At 47.9% G+C, this 25605-nt stretch overlaps 1 protein-coding gene across 1 annotated transcript in view; it reads left to right on the plus strand.

Annotated features, from left to right (window-relative positions):
• The first annotated feature begins 2024 nt into the window (after positions 1 to 2024).
• The window catches only part of LOC144508943 (centromere protein M-like), a 30968-nt gene continuing 7387 nt past the window's right edge, over positions 2025 to 25605 (plus strand). Inside the window, exons 1-5 of the mRNA XM_078237157.1 lie at positions 2025 to 2112; positions 5054 to 5133; positions 12571 to 12669; positions 20813 to 20892; positions 21795 to 21886. Of these exons, the coding sequence (XP_078093283.1) occupies positions 2056 to 2112; positions 5054 to 5133; positions 12571 to 12669; positions 20813 to 20892; positions 21795 to 21886 (408 nt within the window). The 5' untranslated portion in view covers positions 2025 to 2055. The remainder of the gene's footprint in view (positions 2113 to 5053; positions 5134 to 12570; positions 12670 to 20812; positions 20893 to 21794; positions 21887 to 25605) is intronic.

A 25605-nucleotide genomic window follows, 5' to 3' on the forward strand; every position in this document is an offset into this window, starting at 1 on the left:
CTATTTGTGATATATATAAATGATTTGGAAGAAGGTGTAACTGGTGTAATCAGCAAGTTTGCGGATGACACGAAGATGGCTGGACTTGCAGATAGCGAAGAGCATTGTCGGGCAATACAGCAGGATATAGATAGGCTGGAAAATTGGGCGGAGAGGTGGCAGATGGAGTTTAATCCGGATAAATGCGAAGTGATGCATTTTGGAAGAAATAATGTAGGGAGGAGTTATACAATAAATGGCAGAGTCATCAGGAGTATAGAAACACAGAGGGACCTAGGTGTGCAAGTCCACAAATCCTTGAAGGTGGCAACACAGGTGGAGAAGGTGGTGAAGAAGGCATATGGTATGCTTGCCTTTATAGAACGGGGTATAGAGTATAAAAGCTGGAGTCTGATGATGCAGCTGTATAGAACGCTGGTTAGGCCACATTTGGAGTACTGCGTCCAGTTCTGGTCGCCGCACTGCCAGAAGGACGTGGAGGCGTCAGAGAGAGTGCAGAGAAGGTTTACCAGGATGTTGCCTGGTATGGAGGGTCTTAGCTATGAGGTGAGATTGGGTAAACTGGGGTTGTTCTCCCTGGAAAGACGGAGAATGAGGGGAGATCTAATAGAGGTGAACAAGATTATGAAGGGGATAGATAGGGTGAACGGTGGGAAGCTTTTTCCCAGATCAGAAGTGACGTTCACGAGGGGTCACGGGCTCAAGGTGAGAGGGGCGAAGTATAACTCAGATATTAGAGGGATGTTTGTTACACAGAGGGTGGTGGGGGCTTGGAATGCGCTGCCAAGTCGGGTGGTGGAGGCAGGCACGCTGACATCGTTTAAGACTTACCTGGATAGTCACATGAGCAGCCTGGGAATGGAGGGATACAAACGATTGGTCTAGTTGGACCAAGGAGCGGCAGAGGCTTGGAGGGCCGAAGGGCCTGTTTCCTGTGCTGTACTGTTCTTTGTTCTTTGTTCTTTGAAACCGGAGCACCCGGAGGAAACCCACGCAGACACGGGGAGAATGTGCAGACTCCACACAGACAGTGATCCAAGCCGGGAATTGAATCCGGGTCCCTGGCTATGAGGCAGCAGGGCTGACCACTGTGCTACCGTGCTGCCCTAGAGTAACTCTGTAGAAACAGAGTTCCAGTACAATTAATAGGGACTCTTTGTCTGAACCCCCAAAACGGTCATGTGGATCTACATCTCTCCCCTCATTTGCTGCCAGACATGCTGGGTTTTTTCCAGCATTTTCTGCTTCTATCTTTGAAATGCAATTCTTCAATTGTACCAGAGTCACAAGAGGCTGGGGACAGGGGGCGGGGGGCGGGGAGGTGGGGGGCGGAATTGTCCTCCAGTAAAGAATCATGCAGTGCAGAAGAGACCCCTCGGCCCATTGATTCCGCACTTATCATCTTGTAGCCCAAGACACTCTGCCTCACTGTTAACCAATCTTTGTGTCATCTGCACATTTACTAATTCTACCTCCCACACTGTCACCTATGTCATTGATATAAATAGGGAATAATAGGAGCCCCTCTATCCCATGTGAATAGAGTAACTGAATGGCGGTCCTCCGGCCTGTCGGTGTCGCTGTGCCCGGCGGTCCTCCGGCCTGTCGGTGTCGGTGTGACCGGCGGTCCTCCGGCCTGTCGGCGTCGCTGTGACTGGTGGTCCTCCAGCCTGTCAATGTCGCTGTCACCGGCGGTCCTCCGGTCTGTCGGTGTCGCTGTGACCGGCGGTCCTCCGACCGGTCGGTGTCGCTGTCACCGGCGGTCCTCCGGCCTGTCGGTGTCGCTGTGACCGGCGGTCCTCCGGCCTATCGGTGTCGCTGTGACCGGCGGTCCTCCGGCCTGTCGGTGTCGCTGTGACCGGCAGTCCTCCGGCCTGTCGGTGTCGCTGTGACCGGCGGTCATCCGGCCTGTCGGTGTCGCTGTGACTCCGCCTCCGCCGTAATGAGGCGCTAATTTATTAATTTATGCATACGGACGGTTCCAATGGCGACGTTGGCATTAACATATTCCTGATCACGTGGTCCCGGGGCGGGCGGTTTGGATGCGGGCGCGCGATGGCGGTGCTGAAGCCGCAGAACAAACACCCGGATCTGAACAGCGGCACCGTGCTGGTGAGACACTGCACCCCCTCACCCAGCCCCTCACCCCCCTTCACCACCCTCACTACCCTCACCCTCACTACCCTCACCCCCACCACCCAGCCCCTCCCTCACTCACTCACCGTGCTGGTGAGACACTGCACCCCCTCACCCAGCCCCTCACTACCCTCACCTACCCTCACCCCCCCTACCCTCACTACCCTCACCCCCACCACCCAGCCCCTCCCTCTCACTCACCGTGCTGGTGAGACACTGCACCCCCTCACCCCCCTCACTCCCACTACCCCCACTACCCTCACCCCCGCTACCCTCACCCCCGCTACCCTCACCCCCGCTACCCTCACCCCCGCTACCCTCAGCCCCTCACCATCCTCACCCCCACCACCCAGCCCCTCACCCTCCCCTCCCTCACTCACCGCGCTGGTGAGACACTGAACCCGCTCACCCTCACTACCCTCACCCCCACTACCCTCACTACCCTGCCCCTCACCATCCTCACCATCCAACCCCTCACCATCCTCACCCCCACCATCCTCACCCCCACCACCCAGCCCCTCACCCCACCACCCAGCCCCTCACCCCCACCACCCAGCCCCTCACCATCCTCACCCTCACTACCCTCACCCCCCCTCAGCACCCTCACTCACCGCGCTGGTGAGACACTGCACCCCCACTACCTTCACCCCCACCCCCTCACCCTCCCCTCCCTCACTCACCGCGCTGGTGAGACACTGCACCCGCTCACCCCCACTACCCTCACCCCCACGACCCTCACCCCCACTACCCTCACCCCCCTCACTACCCTCACCACCCAGCCCCTCACCCTCATTATCCTCACCAACCAACCCCTCACCATCCTCACCCCCACCATCCTCACCCCCACTATCCTCACCCCCACCACCCAGCCCTCACCCCCACCACCCAGCCCCTCACCCCCACCACCCAGCCCCTCACCCCCACCACCCAGCCCCTCACCCCCACCACCCAGCCCCTCACCCCCACCACCCAGCCCCTCACCCCCACCACCCAGCCCCTCACCCCCACCACCCAGCCCCTCACCCCCACCACCCAGCCCCTCACCCCCACCACCCAGCCCCTCACCCCCACCACCCAGCCCCTCACCCCCACCACCCAGCCCCTCACCCCCACCACCCAGCCCCTCACCCCCACCACCCAGCCCCTCACCCCCACCACCCAGCCCCTCACCCCCACCACCCAGCCCCTCACCCCCACCACCCAGCCCCTCACCCCCACCACCCAGCCCCTCACCCCCACCACCCAGCCCCTCACCCCCACCACCCAGCCCCTCACCCCCACCACCCAGCCCCTCACCCCCACCACCCAGCCCCTCACCCCCACCACCCAGCCCCTCACCCCCACCACCCAGCCCCTCACCCCCACCACCCAGCCCCTCACCCCCACCACCCAGCCCCTCACCCCCACCACCCAGCCCCTCACCCCCACCACCCAGCCCCTCACCATCCTCACCCTCACTACCCTCACCCCCCCTCAGCACCCTCACTCACCGCGCTGGTGAGTCACTGCACCCCCACTACCTTCACCCCCACCCCCTCACCCTCCCCTCCCTCACTCACCGCGCTGGTGAGACACTGCACCCGCTCACCCTCACTATCCAACCCCTCACTATCCAACCCCTCACCATCCAACCCCTCATCCCCCACTACCCAGCCCCTCACCCTCAGCACCCTCACCCCCCAATCCCTAAACCAGCACCCCCCCCTCACACTGTGCTGATGAGAGAGACACACACTGCTCACCCTCACGACCCCTCACCCCCAGTCACTCCCTCACTCACTTCCTTCCCCTTCCTCTTCTCCCCCTCACTCACGCTTCCTCAATCTCACTCACTCACCTTTACTGCCTCCTTTACCTGCCCTCCCCCCCCCCCCCCCCCTTTCCTGGCGCAGACATGATGGGCTGAATGGCCTCCTGTTGATGTGTCCCTCTTCCAGTCACCTTGTCAATCCCATCCTCTGAGTCCCCCTCTCCATTCCTCCTCCTGATCTGTTTGTTAATTTGGCGGTGGGTAATAATGATGGTGATTTGGACAGGCTGAGTGTATGATGTGGATAAATGTGAGGTTATCCACTTTGGTAGTGATAACAGGAAGACGGATTATTACATGAATGGGTGTAAATTGGGAGAGGTGGATACTCGGCGAGACTTTGGAGTCCTCGTGCATCAGTCACTGAAAGTAAGTGCGCAGGTACAGCAGGCAGTAATGAAGGCAAATGGTGAGACCATTCGTAACGCGAGGATTTGAGTATAGGAATAGGGATGTTTTGCTGCAATTGTATAGGGCGTTGATGAGGCCACACCTACAGTATTGTGTCAGTTTTGGAGTCTTTATCTGAGGAAGGATGTCCTTGCTATAGAGGGAGTACAGCGAAGGATTACCAAGCTGATTCCTGGGGTGGCAGGTCTGTCATATGAGGGGAGACTAAGTCGGTTAGGATTATATTCACTGGAGTTTAGAAGAGTGAGAGGGGATCTCATAGAAACTTATAAAATTCTAGCAGGGTTAGACAGGGTAGATTCAGAAAGAATGTTCCCGATGGTGGGGGAGTCCAGAATTAGGGGTCATAGTTTGAGGATAAGGTGTCAACCTTTTAGAACTGAGGTGAGGAGAAATTTCTTCACCCAGAGAGTAGTGAATGTGTGGAATTCACTACCACAGAAAGTAGCTGAGGCCAAGTTTCTATGTTTCTCTGAACATTCGTGATGAAGGATGAGGCTTGGCCATGATTCTTTCCCCTCTTTCCCTGGCTGGACTGAATTTGCTGCTGAGGTTTTAGCTACTTTGAGAAGGCACCAAATGTACCTGTCAATTATTGGTGCCTTCAGTCAGTGGCTGGATCCATGTCACTAAATATGTTTTGACTGCAGGAGAATTCGGAATTGGAGAGATTTATTTCTTCTCTTCCTGTTGCAGTTGGTGGGAGCTGAAGGTCTTCATCTGGACCAACTTGCAGCGGCGATCCTGAAGGAGAACAAGTCTTTTGAAGTGAATGTGTAAGTCCCGCAAGGAGCACCAAAATCATTTAAACGTTATCCACACCGTAACAATCATTGCTTCTAACAGAGTCTGTGCAGACATGATGGGCTGAATCCTTTGCTATAATCATTTAAAACTACGTTTAGTTTTAAAGTTTTATTTATTAGTGTCACAAGTGGGCTTACATTAACACTGCAGTGAAGCTACTGTTGTCAGATGCAACATGGGAAAATTGTTGTTGATGGTACAGGAGTAAACTGTTCAGTGATGCGTTCTAGCAATCCCCTCGATCTCTTATCAGAATACCAATTACTGAGGCAGTATGCAGATATTCTGGAAGGTTTTACACAGTTCTCTCTTCCCCCTGGGAATTTGGTACAAGTCCAGCTCAAACCAATGGGATCTGAGTCTGCCTTTGCTTTGTGGAGATAGTGTTAGATTAAATGAAGAGGCTTCCATATCGCTATATATCGCTTCTATATCGCAAGGGGGATAGAATATAAAAGCAGAGATGTCTTGCTGCATCTGTACAGGGCATTGGTGAGGCCGCAGCTGGAATACTGTGTGCAGTATTGGTCCCCTTATTTGCGGAAGGATATATTGGCCTTGGAGGGAGTGCAGAGAAGGTTCACCAGGTTGATACCAGAGATGAGGGGTGTTGATTATGAGGAGAGACTGAGCAGATTGGGTTTGCATTCGTTGGAGTTTAGAAGGCTGAGGGGGGATCTTATAGAGACCTATAAGATAATGAAGGGGCTGGATAGGGTAGAGATGGAGAGATTCTTTCCACTTAGAAAGGAAACCAGAACTAGAGGGCACAGCCTCAAAATAAAGGGGGGTCAGTTTAGGACAGAGTTGAGGAGGAACTTCTTCTCTCAGAGGGTGGTGAATCTCTGGAATTCTCTGCCCACTGAAGTGGTGGAGGCTACCTCGTTGAATATGTTTAAATCACGGATGGATGGATTCCTGATCGGTAAGGGAATTAGGGGTTATGGGGATCAGGCGGGTAAGTGGAACTGATCCACTTCAGATCAGCCATGATCTTATTGAATGGCGGGGCAGGCTCGAGGGGCTAGATGGCCTACTCCTGCTCCTATTTCTTATGTTCTTCTGTTCCAATTTTGTCCAAAAAACTGGTAAGTCCATATGGTGAATGTTTATTAAAATTAGTAAAGGATGACCAAGAGGGAAATGAAGGCAGAAAGGAGATAGTCTGAATTGTGGAGAAGTGAGGGATTAAAAATAAATTAATAGAGGAAAAAGTAGTGGAGAAATTGGTTGAACTAAAAGTTGACAAATCCCCCCAGGGTGCCCATTGACCAGATATTTCCAGGGTTTTAGAAGAGCTGGAAAGATAGCAGATTCAGGGACGCTCCCTGTGGATTGGAATGTAACACCACTGTTTCGGAAAGGCGACAGAGAAAATGAACGGTAGGGCCAGCTGGCCTGATCTGCATCTGTATTAGGAAAATGCTCGAATCTGAATATTGAGAACAGGGCACTTGGCAAATTAGGCAGTGTCGGCATAGATTTATGAAAGGGCCACTGTTTCATTACCGATAGTTTTTGAGGGTGTAACTAACAGGGTCTGTAAGGATGTTAGCGTACTTGGATTTTCAGAAGGCATTCAATAAGGTGCTTCACAGCAGGTTGTTAAACAAGATTAGGATTGACTTTAATTTATTATTGCCAGATGTATTGGGATACAGTGAAAAGTATTGTTTCTTGCGGGCTATACAGACAAAACAAACCTTTCAGAGAGTACATAGGGAAGAATGAAAGAAGTGGGTACAGAATATGGTGTTAAAGTCGTAGCTAGGGTGTAGAGAAAGATCAACTTTAGAGTCATCGAGGTTTACAGCATGGAAACAGGCCCTTCGGCCATAACTTGTCCATGCTGCCCAGTTTTTACCACGAAACCAATCCGTATTTGGCCCATATCCCTCTATACCCATCTTATCCATGTAACTATCTAAACGCTTTTTAAAAGATAAAGTTGTACCCGCCTCTACTACTACCTCTGGCAGCTTGTTCCAGACACTCACCACCCTCTGTGTGAAAAAATTGCCCCTCTGGACCCTTTTATATCTTTCCCCTCTCACCTTAAACCTATGCCCTCTAGTTTTAGACTCCCGTACCTTTGGGAAAAGATGTTGACTTATCTACCTCATCTATGCCTCTCATTATTTTATGGACCTCAAGTACCAAGCAATGACCATCTCCAGCAAGAGAGGATCTCACCATTGTCCCTTGACATTCCAAAGATGTGCCGGTTAGGTGGATTAGCCATACTAAATTGCCCCTTTGTGTCCTAAAATGTGTAGATTAGGTGGATTATCCATGGTAAATGCATGGGATTAAATGGATAGGGTGGAGGAATGGCCCCGGGTGAGATGATCTTTCAGAGTGCCGGTGCAGACCCGATGGGCCGAATGGCCTCCTTCTGCACTGTAGGAATTCTGTGATTCAATGGCATTACTATTAGTCTTCCCTTAATAATTTTTATCTATTTATGGGATGTGAGAGTCATTGGCTAGACCTAATTGCTCTTCAGAAGGTGGTGATGAGCTGCCTTCTTGAACTGCTGCATTCCCTGTGGTGTAGGTACATCCACTGTGCTGTTAGGGAGCGCGTTCCAGGATTTTGACCCAGTGACAGTGAAGGAATGGTGATACATTTCCAAGTCAGGATGGTGAGTGACTTGGGAGAGGAACCTTCAGATGATGGCGTTCCCAGGTATCTGCTGCCTTTGGAATTAAGGAATTCCTCACCATCAACATTCTGGGAGGGTTACCATTGACCAGAAACTGAACTGGACTAGCCGTATAAATACTATGGCTACCAGAGCAGGTCAGAAGCTAGGAATCCTTCGGCAAGTAACTCACCCCTGACTCCCCAAAGCCTGTCCACCATCTACAAGGTACAAGTCAGGAGTGTGATGGAATACTCCCCACTGACCAGCGGTGTGCCTCAGAGATCAGTGCTGGGTCCACTGTTATTTGTCATTTATATTAATGATTTGGATGAGAATATAGGAGGCATGGTTAGTAAGTTTGCAGATGACACCAAGATTGGTGGCGTAGTGGATAGTGAAGAAAGTTATCTCGGATTGCAATGGGATCTTGATCAATTGGGTTAGTGGGCTGACGAATGGCAGATGGAGTTTAATTTAGATAAATGCGAGGTGATGCATTTTGGTAGATTGAACCAGGGCGGGACTTACTCAGTTAATGGTAGGGCATTGTGGAGAGTTACAGAACAAAGAGACCTAGGGGTACAGGTTCATAGCTCCTTGAAAGTGGAGTCACAGGTGGACAGAGTGGTGAAGAAGGCATTCAGCATGCTTGGTTTCATTGGCCAGAACATTAAATACAGGAGTTGGGACGTCTTGTTGAAGTTGTACAAGACATTGATAAGGCCACACTTGGAATACTGTGTACAGTTCTGGTCACCCTATTATAGAAAGGATATTATTAAACTAGAAAGAGTGCAGAAAAGATTTACTAGGATGCTACCGGCACTTGATGGTTTGAGTTATAAGGAGGGCCTGGATAGACTGGGACTTTTTTCTCTGGAATGTAGAAGGCTGAGGGGTGATCTTATAACGGTCCATAAAATAATGAGGGGCATAGATCAGCTAGATAGTCAATATCTTTTCCCAAAGGTAGGGGAGTCTAAAACTAGAGGGCATAGGTTTAAGGTGAGAGGGGAGAGATACAAAAGTGTCCAGAGGGGCAATTCTTTCACACACAAGGTGATGAGTATCCGGAACAAGCTGCCAGAAGTAGTAGTAGAGGCGGGTCCAATTTTGTCCTTTAAAAAGCATTTAGACAGTTACATGAGTAAGATGGGTATAGAGGGATATGGGCCAAATGCGGGCAATTGGGATTAGTTTAGGGGTTTAAAAACAAAGGGTGGCATGGACAAGTTGGGCTGAAGGGCCTGTTTCCATGCTGTAAACCTCTGTGACTTGCCTGGATGGGTGCAGCTCCAACACTTACGAAGCTCAACACCACCCAGGAAAAGCAGCCTGCTTGATTGGCACCCCTTCAACAAACGTTCCATCCCGCCACCACTGACGCACAGTGGCAGCGGCGTGCGCCATCTGTAAGATGCACTGCAGAAAATCACCAAGGCTCCTCACTCAGCACCTTCCAAACCCACAACTGCTACCACCCAGGAGGACAAAGCCAGCAGATACCTGGGAACACCATCATCTGAAGGTTCCTTTCCCAAGTCACTCACCATCCTGACTTGGAAATATATATGCCATTCCTTCACTGTCACTGGGTCAAAATCCTGGAATTCTCTCCCTAACAGCACTGTGGGTGTACCTACACCACAAGGACTGCAGCTGTTCAAGAAGGCAGCTCAGCACCACCTGAAGGGCAATTGGTCTAGCCACTGACACCCACATTCCATAAATGGATAAAAATAAGAAAGGAAAGCCAGTATGGATTCATTAAGGGAAAACCATGTTTTAGTAACTTTAAGAACAGGACCTTCGGGCCCACCACGCCAGCACTGACACATGATGCCTTTCTAAACTAAAGAGCTTTTGCCTCTACACGAGCAGGGGATTTTCGCAGAAACTTAATTGCAGTGTTAATGTAAGCCTACTTGTGACAATAATAGATAAACTTTAAAATATATCCCTCTATTCCCGGCCTATTCATGTGTCTGTCAAGGAGCCTCTTAAACGTTGCTAATGTACCTGCTTCTACCATCTCCTCTGGCAGCGAGTTCCAGGCACTTACCACCCTCTGTAAAAACTTGCCTCTCACATCTTTAAACTTTCCCCCTTTTCCCTTAAACCTCTGTCCCCTAGTAATTGACATTTCTACCCTGGGAAAAAGACTGACTATCCATTCTATCCATACCATTCATAATCTTGTAAACCTCTATCAGGTCGCCCCCCCCAGCCTCCGTCGTTCAAGTGAAAACGAACCACGTTTGTCCAATCTCCCCTCATAGCTAATACCTTCCAAACCAGGCAACATCCTGGTAAACCTCTCCAAAGCATCCACATCCTTCTGGTAGTGTGGCAACCAGAGCTGTACACTATATTCCAAATGTGGCCGTACTAAAGTTCTGGAGTTGTTTTGTGGAGGTAACTGAGATTGGTTGTTGACTTGTATCTGAATTTTCAAAAGGCATTTGATACAGAAACGCACAACAGACTCGTGAGCAAAACTCTCGCTCATAGAATAAAATGGAGAATAGGCACTTGGATAAGAAATTGGCCGAGTGACAGGACGCAGAGCTGTGACAAATGGTTATTTTTCAGATTGGAGGAAAGTTTGCAGTGGAGTGCCCCAGGGCTCAGTGTTGGGACTCTCACTCTTCCTGATATATATTTGTGGCCCAGACTGTGGTGTTCAGGGCATGAGTTCATTATTTGCAGATGATATGAAGATTGGAAGCGCTATCACTTGTGATGAGGATAGTCTTGAACTTCACAAGGACAATGGTGGATTGGGCAGACAAGTGGCAGATGAAGTTCAATGCAGAGGAGCGGGAAGTCAATCATTTTGACAGGAAGAGTACGGAGAGACAGCTTAAAATAAAGGGATAAACTCTGAAGGAGGTGCAGGGACAGAAGGACCTCGGTGTTTATGTACATAGGCCATTGAAGAGGCAGGGCATGTTGAGAGCAGTTAATAAAGCACATGGTATCTTAGGCTTTATTAACAGGGCATTGAGCGTAAGAGTAAGGAGGTCATGTTGAACTTGTATAAGATGCTAGTTAGGCCTTATCTGGAGCACTGCATCCAGTTCTGGGCATCATACTGAAGGAAAGATATGAAGGCATTGCAGAGAGTATAGAGGAGATTCTCAAGAATGATTCCAGGGATACAGAACTGTAGCTATGAGAATAGATTGGAGAGATTAGGGCTGTTTTCCTTGGCGAAAAGAAAGCTGAGAGGAGACTTGATAGAGACATTCAAGACCCTGAGGGGTGTGGACAGGGCAAATAGTGAGAAATTGTTCTCACTCAAGAGAGCATCAAGAACTAGAGGGCACAGATTCTAAATGGGCAAAAGCAGTAGAAGTGATGTGTGGAAGTTTCTTTCAGCCGGAGGGCAGTTGGAGTTTGGAACAAACTTTTGATCGAGGTATTCAGAAGGGACTTGGATCGCTATCTGAAAAGCGAGAATGTGCAAGGTTACGGGGATAAGGCAGGGGAGTAGGATTAGGTAGAATGCTCTTTCCGAGAGTCAGTGCAGAATTGATGGGCTGAACCTAACCCGTCCAAAGATGTGCGGGTTAGGTTGATTGGCTATGCTAAAATTGCCCTTAGTGTCCTGAGATGCGTAGGTTAGAGGGATTAGTGGGTAAATATGTAGGGATACGGAGGTGGGGCCTGGGTGGGATTGTGGTCGGTGCAGACTCGATGGGCCGAATGGCCTCTTTCTGTACTGTAGGGATTCTATGATGATTCTATGAATGGTCTCCTACACCCATAAAGAGTCTGTGAAATGAGAAAGTGAGTTGTGAGGAGACAGAGTTAGACTTGTTAAACAACAGAGATGGCGATCATTAGAGAAGATTATTTTTAAACTTTTATTCGTCACGAGGCAAGAACGATTCAAGAAAAATTCACTTTGTAGAATGGACAAATGGTTGGGAACTCCGGTCGGGAATGAGCAGAGGAAGAGTTCATATCTTGCTTTGCTTGGAACGACACGGCAGTTTCTACCATTACAAAATGATGCATTTGTTTGCGACATGAGCCACAGAAAACGCCCAAATGAATGTTTTAAGTAATTGGATTTTTATTCACTGACATGAGAGCTCTCTGGGTAAATCTGTATGCGGCGACAGTTCCCCCTCGACATATCTATTTACCCGGCACATCATAGTTAAAGAAACGGAGAAGTCCTTTCTATGCTTGGTGGATGAAAAGTTTATTTATTAGTCACAAGTAAGGCTTACATTAACACTGCAATGAAGTTACTGTGAAATTCCCCTAGTCACCACACTCCGGCGCCTGTTCGGGTCAATGCACCTAACCAGCACGTCTTTCAGACTGTGGGAGGAAACCGAAGCACCTGGAGGAAACCCACGCAGACACTGGGAGAATGTGCAAACTCCACACACTGACCCAAGCTGGGAATGGAACCCGGGTCCTTGGTGCTGTGAAGCAGCAGTGCTAACCACTGCCACCGTGCATGTTGAAGCAAGTTCAATTTCAGTCCTGTGTGTATGCTGCTGAGGGCTAGCTTTAAGGACTTCTCATGTTATACTAATACGAGGGTAGCACTGTTTCTCTGCACTGTGGGATGTCACCCATATAATCGGACATCTCCCATCATTGCATTTCTGTCTCGAATTGTGTTCACAAACCTATTCACCAAATACAATGACAGCTAACATGTAGCCATCTCCGATTTATCAAAGGATTTGCAGTTGAGATCCCAGTATAACTCTGAAACTGGCTTATTTTTGTTTAGTCACTTAGCGAAACGCCTACCGTTACCTGTGGAGAATGAGCACACCAGACCACGGATAGATCTCATTGTCTTCCTCATGGATTTGCGTAGTCAGCACAGGTGAGTTGCAATTGCCTTTAAAAGTGCATCACTTAGAATAGAATCATAGAATCCCTGCAGTGCAGAAGGAGGCCATTCGGCCCAGCGAGCCTGCACCAACTACAATCCCACCCTGGCCCTATCCCTGTAACCCCACAGATTTACCCTCCTAATCCCCCTGACATCCCTCTAACACTAAGGAGCAATTTAGCATGGCGAATCAACCTCACCCGCACATTTTTGGACTGTGGGAGGAAACCGGAGCACCCGGAGGAAACCCACACAGACATGGGGAGAACATGCAAACTCCACACAGACAGTGACCCAAGCCGGGAATCGAACCGGGGTCCTTGGCACTGTGAGGCAGCAGTGCCGCACTTCAATCTAGTCACTGTCAAATCCTGGCTCTATATATTATCCATTGGTGCCAGGAGAGCAGCACTCGTGGAGATTTCTAACCTACCAAGGGCAGTTCTTCAGATTTTTTTCTTAGAATCATCATAGAATCATAGAAACCCTACAGTGCAGAAAGAGGCCATTCGGCCCATCGAGTCTGCACCGACCACAATCCCACCCAGGCCCTACCCCCATATCCCTACATATTTTACCCGCTAATCCCTCTAACCTACGCATCTCAGGACACTAAGGGGCAATTTTAGCATGGCTAATCTTTGGACTGTGGGAGGAAACCGGAGCACCCGGAGGAAACCCGGAGGTACAGTATGCTCACCTCTTTTATTGTCTGTTGAAGTACTTTACAAATTGAATAAAAGTACTTTTAATGTGTAGTTGCTGTTACGGTGGGTAGAACAGTGGTTAGCACTGCTGCCTCACAGCGCCAGGGACCCGGGTTCAATTCCTGGCTTGGGTCACTGTCTGTGTGGAGTTTGCACGTTCTCCCCGTGTCTGCGTTGGTTTCCTCCGGGTGCTCCGGTTTCCTCCCACACTCCGATGTGCAGGTCAGAGATTGGCTATGCTAAATTGCCCCTTGGTGTCCTGGAATACATAGGTTAGAGGGATTAGCGGGGTAAATAGGTAGAGTATCGGGTATAGGGCCTGGGTGGGATTGTTGTCGGTGCAGACTCGATGGACCAAATGTCGTCGTCCTGCACTGAAGAGTTTCTATGTTTCTATGGTATAATTTAGAAAATGTGGTAACCAATTTGTGCAAAGCAAGCTCCCACAAACAGCAATAAGATAAATAACCAATTAGTTGGCAGGTAACGTTTGCACCACACAAGCTTGTCAATGCCCATCGCCAATAAGAGAGAATCAAACCATTTCCTCATGACATTTAATGACATTTACATTGCTGAATCCTCCACGATCAACATCCAGGAGGTTATCATTAGCCAGAAACTGAACTGGACCAGCCATATAAATACTACAGCTACAAGAGCAGGTTAGAGGCTAGGAATTCTGCAGAGAAAAAGTCACCTCCTGACTCGCTCCACCATCTATAAGGCACAAGTCAGGAGTGTGACGGAATATTCTCCACTTGCCTGGATGAGTACAGACTCAACAACAGACTCAAAAAGCTCAACACCATCCAGGACAAAGCAATCCGCTTGATTAGCACCTTATCCACCACCTTCAATATTCACACACTCCACCACAGTACCCACAGTGGCAGCTGTGTGTACCATCCGTGTGGGCGGCATGGTGGCACAGTGTTTAGCACTGCTGCCTCACAGTGCCAGGAACCCAGGTTCAATTCCGCCCTTGGGTGACTGTGTGGAGTTTACACATTCTCCCCGTGTCTGTGTGGGTTTCCTCCGGGTGCTCCGGTTTCTTCCCACAGTCCGAAAGACGTGCTGGTTAAGTTGATTGGCCATGCTAAATTGCCCCTTAGTGTCAGGGGGATTGGCAGGATAAATACATGGGGTTACAGGGATAGGGCCTGGGTGGAATTGTTGTTGGTGTAGACTCGACGGGCCAAATGGTCTCTTTCTGCACTGTAGGGTTCTATGATTCTATGATCTACAAGATGTACTGACTACATCAACCCATCAAGTTTCTTTCAACCACAACCTCCAAACCCATGACCTGTACCACCCAGGTGCATGGGAACACTCTCCAAGCCAAACACCATCCTGACTTGGAAACATATATTGCATTCCTTCACTGTTGCTGGGTGAAAATCCTGGAACTCCCTTTCTAACAGCACTGTGGGTGTACCTACACCAGATTGACCGCTGCAGTTCAAGAAGCCAGTTCACCCACCACCTTCTCGAGGGGCAATTAGAAATGGGCAATAAATGCTGGCCTAGCCAGCGACACCCACATCCCAGAAATGAATTAAAAAAGATAAATATTGGCCAGGGCATCAAGGAGACCTCCTTCTGTCTTCAAGTGTACATCCACTTGAGAGGGAGGACTTGGTGTAATGTCCCATCAAAAGAAGAGCACCTCTGATAGTGCAGCATTCCCCCAGCACTATATTGAAGTGTCAGCTGAGGTTACATGCTCAAGTCTTGCGTGCAGCTTGAACCCACGGTCTTCTGCTTCTGAAGATGAAAGCGGTACCATTGTGCCGAAGCTGACACTTGTTAGAATTCCTGTGGAGATCACTAAAATAACAGATTCAAAAGTCCCAAACCACCCCAGAACAACCTGATGGATAAGATTACAGATGTAAAGAACGTTTACTGTATCGATCAAATCAATACAAGTTAAACCTGAGTTAACAGGCATGATACTGATAAAACAAAGATAGATCTCTGGGATTTACTGGCAGTTCCCCACAGCACACATTGCACCACATGCAGTTCCACAGAACATTGTTTTTCCCAGGTGGAGTTTCAGTTCCTCAATTCATGCAGGAGTTAGGTCTGAAGTGCAATCTGACGGTAGCTTTACTACACCGAGTGCCAAAGATACAATATCCACCAAACAGTGCATCTTTCCAGATTCTTCTCATGCAATCAGCCTTTTTGGTATTTTTATCCATAGAACATAGAACAGTACAGCACAGAACAGGCCCTTCGGCCCACGATGTTGTGCCGAGCTTTATCTGAAACCAAGATCAAGCTATCCCACTCCCTATCGTCCTGGTGTGCTCCATGTGCCTATCCAATAACCGCTTAAATGTTCCTAAAGTGTCTGACTCCACTATCACTGCAGGCAGTCCATTCCACACCCCAACCACTCTCTGCATAAAGAACCTACCTCTGATATCCTTCCTGTATCTCCCACCACGAACCCTATAGTTATGCCCCCTTGTAATAGCTCCATCCACCCGAGGAAATAGTCTTTGAACGTTCACTCTATCTATCCCCTTCATCATTTTATAAACCTCTATTAAGTCTCCCCTCAGCCTCCTCCGCTCCAGAGAGAACAACCCTAGCTCCCTCAACCTTTGCTCATAAGACCTACCCTCCAAACCAGGCAGCATCCTGGTAAATCTCCTCTGCACTCTTTCCAGCGCTTCCACATCCTTCTTATAGTGAGGTGACCAGAACTGCACACAATATTCCAAATGTGGTCTCACCAAGGTCCTGTACAGTTGCAGCATAACCCCACGGCTCTTAAACTCCAACCCCGTGTTCATAAAAGCTAACACACTATAGGCTTTCTTCACAGCTCTATCCACTTGAGTGGCAACCTTCAGAGATCTGTGGATATGGACCCCAAGATCTCTCTGTTCCTCCACAGTCTTCAGAACCCTACCTTTGACCGTGCAATCCACATTTAAATTAGTCCTACCAAAATGAATCACTTCACATTTATCAGGGTTAAACTCCATTTGCCATTTTTCAGCCTAGCTTTGCATCCTATCTATGTCTCTTTGCAGCCTACAACAGCCCTCCACCTCATCCACTACTCCACCAATCTTGGTGTCATCAGCAAATTTACTGATCCACCCTTCAGCCCCCTCCTCTAAGTCATTAATAAAAATCACACAGAGCAGAGGACCAAGCACTGATCCCTGTGGCACTCCGCTAGCAACCTGCCTCCAGTCCGAAAATTTTCCATCGACCACCACCCTCTGTCTTCGATCAGACAGCCAGTTACCTATCCAATCGGCCAACTTTCCCTCTATCCCACACCTCCTCACTTTCATCATAAGCCGACCATGGGGGACCTTATCAAATGCCTTACTAAAATCCATGTATATGACATCAACTGCCCTACCTTCATCAACACACTTAGTTACCTCCTCAAAAAATTCTATCAAATTTGTGAGGCACGACTTGCCCTTCAGGAATCCGTGCTGACTATCCCGGATTAATCCGCATCTTTCTAAATGGTCGTAAATCCCATCTCTAAGGACCTTTTCCATCAATTTACCAACCACCGAAGTAAGACTAACCGGTCTATAATTACCAGGGTCATTTCTATTCCCTTTCTTAAACAGAGGAACAACATTCGCCATTCTCCAGTCCTCTGGCACCATCCCCGTGGACAGCGAGGACCCAAAGATCAAAGCCAAAGGCTCTGCAATCTCACCCCTTGCCTCCCAAAGAATCCTAGGATACATTTCATCAGGCCCAGGGGACTTATCGACCTTCAGTTTATTCAAAACTACCAGGACATCCTCCCTCCGAACATCTATTTCCTCCAGCCTATTAGCCTGTAACACCTTCTCTTCCTCAAAAACATGGCCCCTCTCCTTGGTGAACACTGAAGAAAAGTATTCATTCATCACCTCGCCTATCTCTACTGACTCCATACACAAGTTCCCACTACTGTCCTTGACCGGCCCTAATTCACCCTGGTCATTCTTTTATTCCTCACATAAGAGTAAAAGGCCTTGAGGTTTTCCTTGATCCGACCCGCCAAGGACTTCTCGTGTCCCCTCCTAGCTCTCCTAAGCCCCTTTTTCAGCTCATTCCTTGCTAACTTGTAACCCTCAATCGAGCCATCTGAACCTTGTTTCCTCATCCCTACATAAGCTTCCCTCTTTCTTTTCACAAGACATTCCACCTCTTTCGTGGACCATGTTCCCTCACTCGGCCATTTCCTCCCTGCCTGACAGGGACATACCTATCAAGGACATCCAGTATTTGTCCCTTGAAAAAGTTCCACTTTTCATTAGTTCCTTTCTCTGACAGTTTCTGTTCCCAACTTATACCCCCTAATTCTTGCCTAATCGCATCATAATTACCTCTCCCCCAATTGTAAACCTTGCCCTGCCGTACGGCCCTATCCCTCTCCATTGCAATAACAAAAGACACCGAATTGTGGTCACTATCTCCAAAGTGCTCTCCCACAACCAAATCTAACACTTGGCCCGGTTCATTTCCCAGTACCAAATCCAATGTGACCTCACCTCTTGTCGGCCTATCCACATATTGTGTCAGGAAACCCTCCTGCACACACTGCACAAAAACTGCCCCATCCGAACTATTTGACCTACAAAGGTTCCAATCAATATTTGGAAAGTTAAAGTCCCCCATGACAACTACCCTGTGACCCCCACACATATCCATAATCGGCTTAGCAATTTCTTCCTCCACATCTCTATTACTATTTGGGGGCCTATAGTAAACTCCTAACAACGTGACCGCTCCTTTCCTATTTCTAACCTCAGCCCATATTACCTCAGTGTGCAGATCCCCCTCGAAGTGCCTTTCCGCAGCCGTTAAACTATCCTTGATTAACAATGCCACTCCTCCACCTCTTTTACCAGCTTCCCTACACTTAGTGAAACATCTATACCCCGGAACGTCCAACAACCATTCCTGTCCTTGTTCTACCCACGTCTCCGTAATGGCCACAACATCGTAGTCCCAAGTACCAATCCACGCCCCAAGTTCATCCACCTTGTTCCGGATGCTCCTTGCATTGAAGTAGACACACTTCAACCCACCTTCCTGTCTACCGGTACCCACCCTTGACCCTGATACCTTCCCCAATACCTCACCACCCTCACTGACTTCTGGACTACAACTCCTTTTCCCACTCCCCTGACAAATTAGTTTAAACCCCCCTGAAGATCCAGTTGTATGATGACTTTCTTCCCTAGCTGTCTAACGCACACAGCTTTCCTGCAGCCATTGTACTGTTCATAGAATCTCAACGTGCAGAAGGAGGCTATTCGGCCCATCGAATCTGCTCCGACCACAATCCCACCCAGGCCCTATCCCCATAACCCCATGCATTTACCCTAGCCAGTCCCCCTGACACTCAGCAGCAATTTAGCATGGCCAATCCACCTAACCCGCACATCTTTGGATTGTGGGAGGAAACCGCAGCACCCGGAGGAAACCCACGCTGACACTGGAAGAGTGTGCAAACTCCACACAGGCAGTCATCTAAGCCAGGAATCGACCCTGGGTCTCTGGAGCTGTGAGGCAGCAGTGCTAACCACTGTGCCACTGTTCTCCTGCTGAAATACTGAACTCCGAGAGCTCTGTATTTCTTTTGACCAGTGGCTCTGATTTTACCTCTCAGCTTTGTTTTTTCTTCCCCCACCCCCTCCCCCAATCAGCTTCTGTTTCACTAGAAAAAGCTATAGACTGGTTTATCAGAAGTTCAATGTCACAGCCAGGAATTCTAACTTACAGCCGCCTGGAGTTTTAGTTCCTTTATCAATGAGGGACTGTCTCAAAAAACAGGCTTTGAAACTACAGTCAGTGCGAACAATAGCCTGCGAACTATAGAATTAATCACTATTAACAAGTTGTGGGGATAAACTATATTACATAATTTTAAAGTCTGGAATTCAACGTGATGTTTTTCCTTTGGATTGGGACCAATACACTAACTTAACTCTGATCACCTGGAATAAGAACAATCTGGAATAATAGCAATCTCAATTAAAGGCTCACCCTCTATGCTGTATTCATCAGTGCTAAAATTGTGTCTGAACGCAGGCAATAGAAATCAAGTTGTTTGTGATGTATTATTATATTTGACCCTGATAATTACTCAACATAATTGACACTGTAAATTCTCATTTGAGGTTTTTAGTTTTTATTTATTAGTGTCACAAGTAGTCTTACATTAATACATGGCCCAGCCTCGGATATATTCACTGACCCAGCACCCACAGCTCTCCGGGGGGGGAGAATTTCAAAGATTAACAACCCTCTGAGAGAAAACATTCCTCCTCAGTGCCATCTGAAATGGGAGACACCTTAATTTGAAACAAAAGTTTATTTATTAGTCACAAGTAAGGCTTACATTAACATGGCAATGAAGTTACTGTGAAATTCCCCTAGTCGCCACAGTCCGGCGCATTTCGGGTCAATGCACCCTAACCCCGTCTTTCAGAATGTGGGAGGAGACCGCAGCACCCGAAGAAACCCACGCAGACACGGGGAGAATGTGCAAACTCCACACAGACAGTTACCCAAGTCGGGAATCGAACCCGAGTCCCTGGCGCTGTGAGGCAGCAGTGCTAGCCACTGTGCTACCGTGCCGTCCCTTGTTCCAGATTCCCCCACAAGGGAAAACACCCACTCAACATCAGCCCTATCAGGCCCCCCCTCAGAATCCTGTGTTTCAATAGGATCACCTCTCATTCTTCTAAACTCCAATGAGTGTGGGCTCAACCTCTCCTCATAAGGCAAACCCCTTCATCTCAGGAATTAGCCCAGTGAACCTTCTCTGAACTACCTCCAATACAAGTCCCAAATCTGTCCGAAAGAGACCAAAGCTGTGCACACTACTCTGAGTGGCCTCACCAATGTTCTAAAGTTAAAGTTTATTTATTAGTCACATGTAGGTTTACATTAACACCGCAATGAAGTTACTGTGAAAACCCCTCGTCGCCACACTCCAGCGCCTGTTTAGGCACACTGAGGGAAAATTTAGCACGGCCAATGCACCCTAACCAGCACGTCTTTCGGACTGTTGACAGTGTCATTGTCACAGATTGGATAATTTATCTGTGATGCTCAGTGGATTAAAGTAAGCAGATAAATAATTAAGTTCAGAGTTTGACAATGCAGAGCTGCAGAGAGCTTGCTATTCCGAGCGTGTGGCAGCTACTGTTGGTTTTCTTCCTAATACACAACAACAGAAACAGTGAAACAAAAATCAAGCACAGGGTGAACATCATCAAAGTAAGGACCTGCTTTCATACAAGCTGTATACGTTAAAAGGGGCCCAAAAGGGCAAAGAGCATGAATCATCTCTGTACCATATTAACATCATTACATTGTCTCTTTCCTTTTTGAGAAAGATCTCCATTAATCTCTGTTTGCTTTAATTCCAGTGTAGAAACTGTGAAGGCATCTCTGGCCTATGTCGATGTAACTTTTTTTCTTGGGAAAGTTTGCTTCCTTGCAGTTGGAGGTAAGTGTGAAATGAGAATGGAGTTGAATCTTTGAGACACTCCTATCAGCCACATTTTGATGCTATTGTTAATTTTCAGAGTGGTCGAACTGTGGAATCCCTCCCCTCTTTTCCCTTGTACTCGCCAGACTTTACAAGCCAAAATTGCACTAACCAATCCACTGGTACCTGATTCACTGTCATCTTGCACTCCTTTTAACTTTGGTGTCCTGCATGGTGCTTGGCTCCACTAGTTCAATCCCTGGGATGTGGTTCTATTTTGATAGATTAATCAACACAAAACAAAACAATTTAGGCAGCATAGTGACACAGTGGGTTAGCACTGCTGCCTCACAGCGCCAGGAACCCGGGTTCAATTTCGGCCTCGGGTCACTGTCTGTGCGGAGTCTGTATGTTCTCCCTGTGTCTGCATGGGTTTCCTCTGGGTGCTCCGGTTTCCTCCCACACTCCAAAGATGTGCGGGTTAGGTTGATTGGCCACACTAAATTGCCCCTTAGTGTCAGAGGATTAGCAGGGTAAATATATGGGGTTAGGGGAATAGGGCCTGGGTAGAATTGTGGTCGGTGCAGACTCATTGAGTGAATGGCCTCCTTCTGCACTGTAGGGATTCTATAATCCTAAAATTTAGTGGTGACCAGAAGTCATGTCCAGTTTAGTAGGGTTTGGTGGGCAAGTGAATGAGCCGAAAATAGGAATGATGGAAGGTCATTGAGGAGTGGGGTAGAAAGCAGGGAGTATTGAGGTATGTTGTGTTGGTAAAGTCCCGTTCATGCGATCGGTAAGTGACCCACTGTGAAATTCAGGGGAAGTGATCTGCTTTGAATCAGCCAGAGCAAATATCAATTGAATAATTTTCACCTGAGACTTTGGCAACCCAGTTCACATCTGCTTTTCTGGCACAGGCAAGGCTGTTAAGCACCAGTCAGTAGAGATGTACACTCTGAAGCAACTGGCAGATTCCTACTCGAGCCCCCTGATTCCTGCTGAGCTGGAGGTAAGAAGCATTCTGAGCTAGTTGTTGTATGGATAGTGATTGGACCGTGCGATGGAGCAGATATTATTTCTTTGTTGTCTGGATTACACTTTACTCGGCACAACATCGTGGGCCGAAGGGCCTGTTCTGTGCTGTACTGTTCTAATTCTAATTCTAATTTACTGATTCTTACTTGCCTTGATTGATTTTCATCTTTTCTATGGGGCCTGGGTGCATACTGAACACTAAATCCCCACTTAATGTTGTTTCATTTTTAATGTCATCAATTAAGTAGTCACATATCCATTTAATGTTGCCAGTTTCACTTCAACATTGTTTGCCACAGACTTCCTGCTGTGCCTGTACGTGACCTTTCCTCCAGTGCTCCGCACTCGCCCTCTGTCCCCCTCTCCCTCGCTGCCGGCTGTGCCTCCCGTTCTTCCTTCTTTCTTTAACCATAGATACCATAGAATTGCTATGCTTCAGAAAGAGGCCATCTGTCCCATCGAGTCTGCACCGACTCTCTGAAAGAGCATCCGCCCCAAACCCTCCCTTCTGCCCTATCCCCGTAACCCTACGCATTTGCTGTGGCCAATCCACCTAACCACATCTTTGGACTGTGGGAGGAAACTGGAGCACCCGGAGACATGGGGAGAATGTGCAAACTCCACACAGACAGTCACCCAAGGCTGGAATGGGACCGGGGTCCCTGGCACTGTGAGGCAGAAGTGCTAACCACTGTGCCACCATGCCGCCCATAAAGTCCCCATTTCGTCCCCAGAGTTTGTTCCTCAGCCACTTCTTTCCCCTGCTCCCATTCTGAACTAACACTGAAGTCCAGAGCTCAATGTAGTGGCAGATGTTGGTTGGTGTCAGTAGTCTGCTACCAACCAATCTCGGCCACTAGATGGAACCTGGTCAATCGAAATGTACTGTACTGTAAATGAGTATATTTTAAAATATTTTACATTTATTGTCTATTATGTTATATATTGAATGTATTTTAATTTTCAAGTTATTTAATCTAGGAATGCAGAATGCTGCACATGATTGTTACAATATTTTAACTTGTATGTTGGTTTTTCCAAGCGGGATGTGTCTGAAGGAGCCTAACTCTGTCTTTGATGTTGATTCTTGTGGGAACCCATGGTTCACTACGGTTGTTTCACTTAAAGTAGCCATGTTCAGGAACACAACCATAGCTTTAAGTGAGCATTCCCTGTATGGTGGTGTGGTTCTATTTCAAGAGGGGGAAGAAGATAAACTATACTTCCTTAATTTTCATTCGATATGGCCAATCAGAGGCACGGGTGCCATTTGCAGGAGAGGTGATTTGTCAGTGAGAATGTCAACACCGTTTTAAGAAGAGTTGTCTTTTTCAATGCTGGCATAGAGAAACATCGAAAATAGGAGCAGGAGGAGGCCATTCAGCCCTTCTGAGCCTGCTGCACCATTCATTATGATGATGGCTGATCATCAAGCTCAGTAAACTGTTCCCGCCTTCCTCCCCATACCCTTTGAACCCTTTAGCCCCAAGAGCTCTATCTAACTCCTTCTTGATAACATACAATCCATATTAAACTGCATCTGCCGTGCATTTGCCCACTCACTCAACTTGTCCAGATCACACACTAACATCTCTGCATCCTCCTCACTGCTCACCCTCCCACCCAGCTTGGTGTCATCTGTAAATTTGGAGATATTACATTTAGTTGCCTGATCTAAATCATTAATTTATAGAGGGAATAGCTGGGGTCCCAGCACTAATCCCTGCGGTACCCCACTAGTCACTGCCTACCATTTGGAAAAAGACCTGTTTATTCCTACTCTGTTTCCTGTCTGCCAACCAGTTTTCTATCGCTCTCGATACACTACCCCCAGTCCCAGGTGCTTTAATTTTACATGCTAATCTCTTATGTGGGACCTTGTCGCAATCCTCCTGAACGTCTAAATTAACCGCATTCACTGGCTGCCCTCATCAACTCTACTAGTTATATTCTCAAAGAATTCCAGTAGATTTGTTGAGCATGATTTCCCTTTTGTAAATCCATGCTGACTCTGTCCAATTCTGCCACTATTTACCAAGTACTCTGCTATTAAATTTTCTATAATGGACTCTAGCATTTTCCCCACAACATCAGGCTGACTGGTCTATAATTCCCCGTTTCTCTCGACCTCCCTCTTTAAATAATGGGGTTACATTAGCTACCCTCCAATCCATAGGAACTGTTCCAGAGTCTATAGAATCTTGGACGATGACCACCAATGCATTCACTATTTCTAGAGCCACTTCCTTCAGTACTCTGGGGTGTAGATTATCGGGCCCTGGGGATTTATCAGCCTTCAATACCATCAATTTCCCCAACACCGTTTCCCTACTAATATTAATTTTCTTCAGTTCCTCTCTGTCACTAAACCCTGTGTTCTCCAACATTTCTGGTATGTTATTTATGTCCTCCTTTGTGACGACAGAACTAGAGTATGTATTTAGTTGGTCAGCCATTTCTTAATTCCCCTGTTCTGACTGTAAGGGACCTACATTTGTCTTCAACAATCCTTTTCTCCTCACATCTCCATAGAAACTTTTACAGTCAGTTTTTATGTTCCCTGCAAGTTTACTCTCCTTCTCTATATCCCCTTCTTAATCTGTCCCTTGGTCCTCCTTCGCTGAATTCTAAACAGCTCCCAATCCTCAGCTCTGTTGTTTATTCTCGCCTCTTCCTTGGATCTAATACTACCTCTAATTTCCCTTGGAAGCCATGCTTTGGCCACCTTCCCCATTTTATTTTTGTGCCAGACAGGAATGAACAGTTGTTGCAGTTCACCCATGCGTTCTTTGAATGTTTGCCATTGCCGATCCACCATCATCCCTTTAAGCAACATTTCCCAATCCATCCTAGCCAACTCGCACCTAATTTCATCTTGGTTTCCTTTATTAAGATTCAGGACCCTAATCTCAGAATCAACTGTGCTACTCTCCATCTTAATGAAAAGTTCTATCGTGTTATGGTCGTTCATCCCCAAGGGGTCTCGCACATAAAAATTGCTAATTATTCATTACATGATAGCCAGTCTAGGATGGCCTGCTCCCAAATTGATTCCTCAAAGTATTTGTCCAGAAGACCATCCCATACACACTCCAGGAATTCCTCCTCTACGATATTGTGACTAATTTGATTTGCCCAATCTATATGCAGATTAAAGTCACCCATAATTACAAAAGTAAGTCCACTGGACTTGCGGATAGCGAAGAGCATTGTCGGGCAATACAGCAGGATATAGATAGGCTGGAAAATTGGGCGGAGAGGTGGCAGATGGAGTTTAATCCGGATAAATGTGAAGTGATGCATTTTGGAAGAAATAATGTAGGGAGGAGTTATACAATAAATGGCAGAGTCATCAGGAGTATAGAAACACAGAGGGACCTAGGTGTGCAAGTCCACAAATCCTTGAAGGTGGCAACACAGGTGGAGAAGGTGGTGAAGAAGGCATATGGTATGCTTGCCTTTATAGGACGGGGTATAGAGTATAAAAGCTGGAGTCTGATGATGCAGCTGTATAGAACGCTGGTTAGGCCACATTTGGAGTACTGCGTCCAGTTCTGGTCGCCGCACTACCAGAAGGACGTGGAGGCGTTAGAGAGAGTGCAGAGAAGGTTTACCAGGATGTTGCCTGGCATGGAGGGTCTTAGCTATGAGGAGAGATTGGGTAAACTGGGGTTGTTCTCCCTGGAAAGACGG

Source organism: Mustelus asterias, chromosome 21 (genome assembly GCF_964213995.1).
Source record: "Mustelus asterias chromosome 21, sMusAst1.hap1.1, whole genome shotgun sequence".
Taxonomy (NCBI): domain Eukaryota; kingdom Metazoa; phylum Chordata; class Chondrichthyes; order Carcharhiniformes; family Triakidae; genus Mustelus; species Mustelus asterias.